This window comes from Azolla caroliniana, unplaced genomic scaffold (genome assembly GCF_043228905.1).
Source record: "Azolla caroliniana isolate FFs.n. ecotype wild unplaced genomic scaffold, voAzoCaro1.0.p SCAF_15, whole genome shotgun sequence".
Classification (NCBI taxonomy): Eukaryota; Viridiplantae; Streptophyta; class Polypodiopsida; order Salviniales; family Salviniaceae; genus Azolla; species Azolla caroliniana.
The window spans coordinates 6,053,804-6,061,843 of NW_028230450.1; the positions used below are offsets into that span (position 1 = coordinate 6,053,804).

The 8,040-nt window shown below is 39.0% G+C and overlaps 1 protein-coding gene across 1 annotated transcript; it reads left to right on the plus strand.

Moving 5' to 3' along the window:
- The first annotated feature begins 3,974 nt into the window (after positions 1-3,974).
- On the plus strand, positions 3,975-6,748 carry LOC147854488 (thioredoxin-like 3-3). Its single transcript, XM_087331719.1, has 3 exons — positions 3,975-4,182; positions 4,294-4,319; positions 6,338-6,748. The coding sequence occupies exons 1-3, from the start codon at positions 4,012-4,014 to the stop codon at positions 6,555-6,557; spliced, it is 417 nt and encodes a 138-aa protein (XP_087187845.1). The 5' UTR covers positions 3,975-4,011; the 3' UTR covers positions 6,558-6,748.
- The last annotated feature ends 1,292 nt before the right edge of the window (positions 6,749-8,040 follow it).

The window sequence follows — 8,040 nt, forward strand, 5'->3', positions numbered from 1 at the left end:
ATTAATCGAACCGATGGCATCGCACAACTCCTTGATCTTCAAGGTATAGCCGGTGATCGACATGTCCCTCTGTTGCATGTTGTTTAGCTCCTGTCGAAGTTGGAGCTTTCTGCAGTCGTATTGGCCGCAAAAATCTTCTTGAGATTTCCCCAAGCTTCTTTTGGTGTTTTCGAATCTTGAATATAGCCTAGCATGTGGTCATGAACGCATGACACAAGGTAGTATAACACACGGCTCGCGGCCTACTCCCACGCTAGGTGGTCAGCGTGTGTCGGGTTGGGCTGGGTTGCGTTTCGTGAGCTCCCTCGATGTAGCTCCAGTAACCTTGTCCAACAAGATACTGATGCATCTTGTACTCCCAAGATGCGAACTTTGTTCTATTGAGCTTCTCGGTAGGAAGAGCGCTTCCCATCTAGGTGTTCATTGTCAAACTTCTTCTACTCTTGATGCAAGCAATGCAAAAATCGTTATTGCAACAATCAGTTGGTTCTCTGCTAGCTTGAGTACGACACACATGAAGGAGATGGGCTTGGATCAAGCTACCACATGCTCTGACACCATGTAAAGAAACAAGGGTGATTCTGTACAACGAAAGGACTGTGTGTGTGTGTGTATGTGCACGTGAGACAAGAGAGAGAATTATATCAAGAAGTTGTATATTACATCCAACAGTTAACTAAGTTACAAAAAGGTTGGTTTAAGTGTACCAACTAGGTTAGGGCAAATGTCCTTTCAACTATTTACAAAACTAGCATGGTATGTCCATGAGCTAGTGTGCAACCTATCTCTATGGGAAGTTGAGTTCGACTCTCAACAAAATTATATTACGTTTTCTTTTTTTATATTTCTTCTTTGCTACCAATTATGCAATTTTAATTTGTATTGTGCATCGGGTCGAGCATGTTTGTAGTAATTGCACATGCTCAACTCATGGCCCTTTTGCATATTGCGTTGTATATCTCATTGTCCCCTTTATTAAGCCATCTCTTACAATAATAATTATACTTGTGCATCTGGTCGAGCGTGTTTGCACTAATCACACACACTCTCCTCATGGCCCTTTTGCATAGGATATTGTGTATGCCACTCTTCCCTCTATTCAGCCATCTTTTAGCTATTCTATGGGATGTAGTAGTCGACTACCTATGCCATTCTACTCTCTATTGAGCCATCTCTTGGCTAATTCTATGGGATGTTGTGGTCTTGATGAGGTGCATGTCGACTACCCTAGGGTTTCTTACCTTAGGGTATGCTTAATTTTTCATACACCTATTTGATTATTATTCTAATTATTTTATAATTACACTAGTTATCTTCCCACTTTCTTAACTAATTTTCTTTTCATTGTCATCTACCCACCCACATTTCACTCTCTTTTTTACCCTTACTTTTCATGTTTACAGTATTTACGTGCATTTACCTATGATGTAACACTTCCGTGTACACTATTTTTTCATATTGAATGGGCGTCATGCTGCTTTTTTGAACCATTTTTTCAACGTGTCATCTAGGTTTAACTCATGTAATCGAGCCTTAGAACTCGATTAAAAACACAAGAGTTCCCCTATTGAGCACTACATCTTTTTTTCACAACACCGCCACCACTTGTATCAATTTGTGACTTATGTCACAATTGTGCAAATTACAATCACCATATTGGGATGGATAATATGTGCATACCCCGCACCATCCATTTATTTGTGGCATTTGTTTTAGTAGGCAAGCCATGGTTTTTTTTAACCTTGTTTTCGTCACTTCTTGACTCTTATACTTCGTGACTTATTTTTATCCTTTTTTTCATAACATTTGCTTGTTACTCGCAAGACTAGAATACTACTTGCGAGTGCACTTTTTTCTTCATGTAATACACTTTCTCGACCATATCAATCCATGCCTGGTTGGCAATTTAATATAAGGCTACCTAGGAAATTATGTTGACGCTAGAACCATGGTTGAGCCTCGGGGAACCGCCATGATTATTCAAGATAGAGATCCGAGAAAGACATCTTAGCTATATTTTCCCTGTCAAATACGGGTTTCTAATGGTCGTATTCACACTGTCCCTTGGACAAACTAGGTTTAGGACAATTCTGTAAATATGTCAAAGGGCAGTTGCCCTAGCTTAGTTAGTATATAATTGGCTTTGTAACCTAGCTCATAAGGTTGTTGCCTCCATTTATTATAACTTTGAGTTTTGAATAATATAGTTACATATTGTGTGTCTCTCTTTCTCTCACTCTATCTCTTTGATCTTGCTTTAACGTGTTAACTTTGTGATCTTCTTAGCAAGGTGTTGTTAATGTTTCCGCATTGAGGATCTCAGACTCCAACATTCCCCCATGGTTTTTGTTGAGAATCAAACCCAACTTCCCTATTGAAGTGGCTTTCACACTAGGCTAGTTTTGTAAATAGTAGTAAGGGGATTTGCCCTAGGTTAGTTGGTATTTAAACCAACCGTTTGTAACTTAGTTATTGTTGGATGTAATTCATTCTCTTGTCTAATATAGCTTCTTGCTTTAAGCTCTCTCTCTCTCTCTCTCTCATTGTCTTACGTACACACACACAGAGCTCACTTTTGCTGCACAACATCACCTATTCTTTACAATTTTTAAAACACCATAGTGTTACCATAGTTCTTGGATCTCGAATCACATCTCATATGTCTAGAGGGGTAAAGACGTGAGATGCTTTCTTGGATAAAGTTCTTCCAATCAAATTTTCAACCATTCATTTTTCTTGCGTATTTTCTGAACCTCCTTATTTATATTGCATACACACAACTTGCATCATGGAACAAGTTTTAAACACTGTTGGAGCGATATCTCTGACCGAGACCTCTCAACTCCAATCCACATCTCGCACATAGGCTGTGATCACTATTGAGCAATTGCTCACTACTAACTTGAATCAATTGGCCAAAACGTGGGAGCCAATATGGCTTTGGAAAAGAAATTCCAAGAATTGACTATTGAGTCTAAGAAAGAAGGTGAACCTTCTTTCATAATCATGCCATTTAAGGGAGATAAGAAACTTCAAAGAAGCATGGTCCTCTTTCATTTGTGTTATGTTTTGTTATGTATGTGTGTAGCTATGCATGTAAGTTTGTAATGTTCTATGGGAGACACGGCCATGATACAAGAATATGATCCATGACCTCATTCCAAGCCCACCCCTATTGTGAGTTCCATGGGTTCTGTCATTTTTATGACTTTGGTGCTATTGTGTAAACTATTGAGCCAATAACCTAGTGTGCTCTTTAAGAAATCCTCTACTTGCAACAGTAATGATGCAGAAACTTATTCTAGATATTCCATGTCCAAACACGCCCATCTCACTCCAATTGACAATATTAGAATTTGTGGGAACCCCCCTAGACAAATAAAGAGCAAGAGAGAAAGCTTCTTTGACTTTGGTATGTTAAATGAGATGAATTTGTCACCCTTTCACTAGGTTTTCAATTCAAAGTCTGAGCTTTACCTTGCCCATCATGAAGATTATAGTTAACTTAACTACCTTAGATATTAGAGTTTGTGGTCCAATTAGAGTGTGAGTAATGGGTTTGTATTTGAGGGTCTTGATTACAACATTTACATAGGTTGAAAGGAGGTTTGAATTGGTATATCTCACGAGTCACAATTGAGCACTAGGGTCACCGTAACCTTAAGTGTATATTAGTTGTAATAGTATTGTAGTTTTGTCACAAACTTGTTCATAAACTGGTTTAGGGATTGGTTTGGTTTGGCTCAGGTTTGAGAAGCCCAAAAAGGTTTAGGCTTAATCGGTTTGGCTTGGATAAGGCCAAAACGGGTTAAGGCTAAACCAAACCGTTACCGACGCACTTTCTCTAAGAAGTAATGGTAAGAAGACCATAAGGATGAAATGAAGAAGCTTTTCTTCATATAATTCAATCCTAAGTTTAATTCATGTCCAAGTTTAAAAAAAATAAAAACACTTCCACTTTGATCTTCCCTTTTGAAGAACAGAGTAGCGAGAAGAGAAACAGAGACAGAGATGAGCGTAGTGTCAGGAGGAGGAGGAGAAGAAGCAGAAGAGGTGAAGAAAGGGTTGGAGGGTGTTACAGGTGTCCCCTTGCCTGTCAATTTCCATGGAAACCTCCGAAGTGCTCAGAACGATCAGCATCTCAAAGAGATTCTTCACCAAGCTAGTGAAGCTAAACAAACGGCAAGTTTTCCCTCTCTCTCTCTCTCTCTCTCAATCTATCTATCTGTGTCATTGTAAACAGACTTTCTTTGAAAGACGCCTTAATCGTTTTGTTTTGCCCGCTTTGTGCAGGCAATTGTCACTTATGGAGCTAAATGGTAAGCTAATTTTCCCCTTTCTCAACATGTTTGTGTTGGAGAGAGAGAGAGTCACAGAGAGAGAGAGAGAGAGAGAGAGAGAGAGAGAGAGAGAGAGAGAGAGAGAGAGGATGATGATGATGCTGATGGCATATCAACAATGTCCAGGGACTCGCATCACTCTCCCTTGCGGTTTCTATGCTGAGGATTTTAAATGGTAAAAATATGATCAGAAAAGTTAAAAGACAAAATAAAAAAACCATGCTTTTTACGATTGTGGACCTTCCTTGAGTTTGATTCTATGGTCGAGTAGACTAGCAGAGATCATGTTTCATGTTACCAGTGATTGTTTTCTGTTCTTGTTAGGAGTTATTGAAAGGTAGTAGAACTTCATCAGAATATGCCCTCATATGTGAAGCATTCTGGGGGCAGATGTTTGTCTGTTTCTGTATATTCTGATTCTATGGTCGAGTAGACTAGCAGAGATCATGTTTCATGTTACCAGTGATTGTTTTCTGTTCTTGTTAGGAGTTATTGAAAGGTAGTAGAACTTCATCAGAATATGCCCTCATATGTGAAGCATTCTGGGGGCAGATGTTTGTCTGTTTCTGTATATTGAGACAGCACAGCTCAGAGATCGGTATGATGACAAGTCTCACCTTCATTTGGCATGGTGTGCAAATGTGACCTTGGATAATGGCCATCTATCCTCAGTACATTTTCCCTAGACTCAAGTCAAGGAAACCTCAGACTCAAGCCAAGGAAAGCCTTTGACTTGAGGAAATGTCAAAGTCAACAAAAGGTTAGACTCGAGGAAACCTCAGAGTCAAGGAAAACTTAGACTCGAGAAAACCTCAGAGTCAAGGAATTCCTTGCCCTCTCGCTGGCATCGCAACTTGACCAGGTTCTCACTCTCTCTTAGTAAATATGCCATAAGCCAATTGTCACTACCAGAAGTATGGTACTAAATTCTAGCATGACAAAAATAATCACCTCATGATGAAAATGTTTGGATAGAGAGAGTTAGTAAGGTTTACGCCAGGCTGGTTTGAGACAAGGGTATAGAAATTGTGTTCTAAATCAAAACAATGTTATCTGTGATTGGGTAGCTTTTTTGTATTATGAAGCCTACACTTTTAGGCAGCAGCATTACCACTAAGCTCAGGACCGATAAAGGTGATTTTGGTACTATCAAGCTTGCGATGAAGCTGGAAATGAGACTCACATGAGAAAGAGGGAGAGAATGGAAGATATTCAATTCTACGATGAGAGAAAGCCAATGAGTGTCCTACCACGTGATCACTTCACATGAAGTAGTCAAGTGTGAACAACCAAATGACCTAGGACTTGGGAATATATGAGGAGGCTAGCGACATCCTTAGGGTGGAAGTGATTCTACCTTGAGGTGCTGCCTGTGTGGTTAGGCTCTTGTCGACAATCTTGTGAGTCCCCTTGGCTTCTAAGGCATGACCCGCAGCTGTCCATGGTGGTATGGGACACCAATGGGCACGTGGGTCTGTCTCTCACTGTTGCTTGGGGGTCAGGCAGATCTAGCCCCTCTTTCTCACCTTATCCTTGATTAATATTTTTAAATTTTGCGTAAGCATTAGATCTGGACTCAAACAGCATCTTCAGTATTTCAACTGACACTAGGGTCTAGGGCATGTGATTAGGACCCTAATGAGGTAGGAGAGCTACCAAGAAGTGAGATTTAATTATCGGAGCTCCTTCCAGAGGTGGTGCCAGTTTTGAAGCAGAAAAATCTGAGCTGGAGGCTATTTTCCAATGTCAGCATTTGAATCCGAGGAAAGATTTTCCTCTTGAGTAAAGACTGATATGAACCCCTTCCAAAGCTAGGAAAGGTTTGTGCATAATGAAGAGAGACCAACCAAAGGAGTGCAACCACTGTCTTAGTACTATGTCCAGGTGATTGGGCAGATTTGTCTTTAATGCCTTGAAAGGATCTAATTTTTATTTATCAATAATCAGTTTTTTCTTTTCTTTTTTGTGTGTATATGTAAGAATTGAGTTATATGCAGGTGCCATGCATGCAAGCAAATATTACCCACTTTCTGCAATCTGAGTAATGACTATCCAAATTCATGTTTCATCTATACGGACATCGATGAATGTCCAGGAGAAACTGATGATGTTCGCTATACACCCACATTCCGATTTTATAGAGGTGGTGAGAAAGTGGATGAATTCTTTGGAGCTGGTCCTCAAAGGCTGAGGGATAGAGTGTGGTTACAATCGTAGTACATATTGATCGAAAGAAATGTACATGTGATTGAAGTTTCAAGCATGTGATGATACATATGATTGAGACATCAATTCATGGGATTTAAACAGATGATTAGTTGAGATTTAAGGTAAAAAATGTAGGGGCTTGCTTTGGAGTGCTGTACTTTTGTAGTGTTCTACCAATTAAAAAGAAATTGCTTTCTACACTTTTGTGATGTTATTTTCATTTTTCAACCTTTATTTCCACTGACACTGTTCGTGTTTGGAACTCCAAGAAAAGAATAATAAATAATCCATAATAATCCTGATCAGGTTTAGAACCCACTGTTGTGGTACTGAAACTCGAAAATCAAGAATCGATTGAACAACAATAGATCCACAAATAAGCACTTCATTGTGTGGATGTACTTTTAATTAAACAAGAAAAATGTGAAGGGAAGCCAGCACAGGGGAACACATTGTGCTTCAGAGCAGCAAGTAGTTGAATACAACTAGAACCACAGGAATTCCAACCAAAGTAAAAGATAGGATATCTGAAGACGCTAATAGAGCATTATAGCATAACTGTGCATCTATTCCAACTAAGGAGCTGCTTAAATTCATGCCTCAGCTCAACCAGCTGATGACACAGCTGTGGAAGATCATGTATAATGCTAAACGAGTGGAAATTTTGGAATGATTTCAATCCGCTATAAAACAATGAAGAGTAAATCTGATCGGAAAATACAACTAACCATCCACCATCAGCAAATTAGTTTTGATGGTAACAATCACCCTACCAAATGAACTATTGGATAATGGATTGGGTATGGACTTGAAATTTTCCAACCTAAGAACATGAGAACCATCCCCATTTTGCGCTGAATGAAAAAAAAGGCAATATCATCCCTAGTCATCATTTCGAAATTAACATTTAATACCAGAGGATATGTCCCTTTTATATATCCAATGTTGTTAGGAAATGTTCCATTATTTGGATTCAACAGAAAGAATACTGTAATTAGAGGTTAGGCTGTGTGTTTTTTATTGTAATTACTTTATCCTAATGGTAAGTTGTTAAACTACTAACTCTAGGGCTTGGGTTCGAAACCCAATTATGTCATTTCTCTATTCTCTTAATTGATTAGATGCCACTGTGGAATGTTGGGGTTAAACCCATAACCATTTGATCTCCACTATGCAAACTTGCCAATTGAGCCCTCTTTCTTTCTCTTTGTTGAAAGAGACAATGATGGTGTGTTTAGATCCAAAACACCAAGGGAGATGGTTGTTGTCCGAGGAGAGAGAAAGTAGAGAAGATTGTGTAGAAAATGGAGAGGAAGCCCTAGTTGCTAAAAGTCCCTATCTCATATACGATATTTGGGACCAATTCTTATTGATAAGTAACTTTTAGGTCATTTGGGCATATTTAGACATGGCAAATGACTAAAAGTTATAAAGATAATGTAAATGGCAATAAGCCCTAAATTGGGGCCAAAAATATAATAAAGATGTGTTT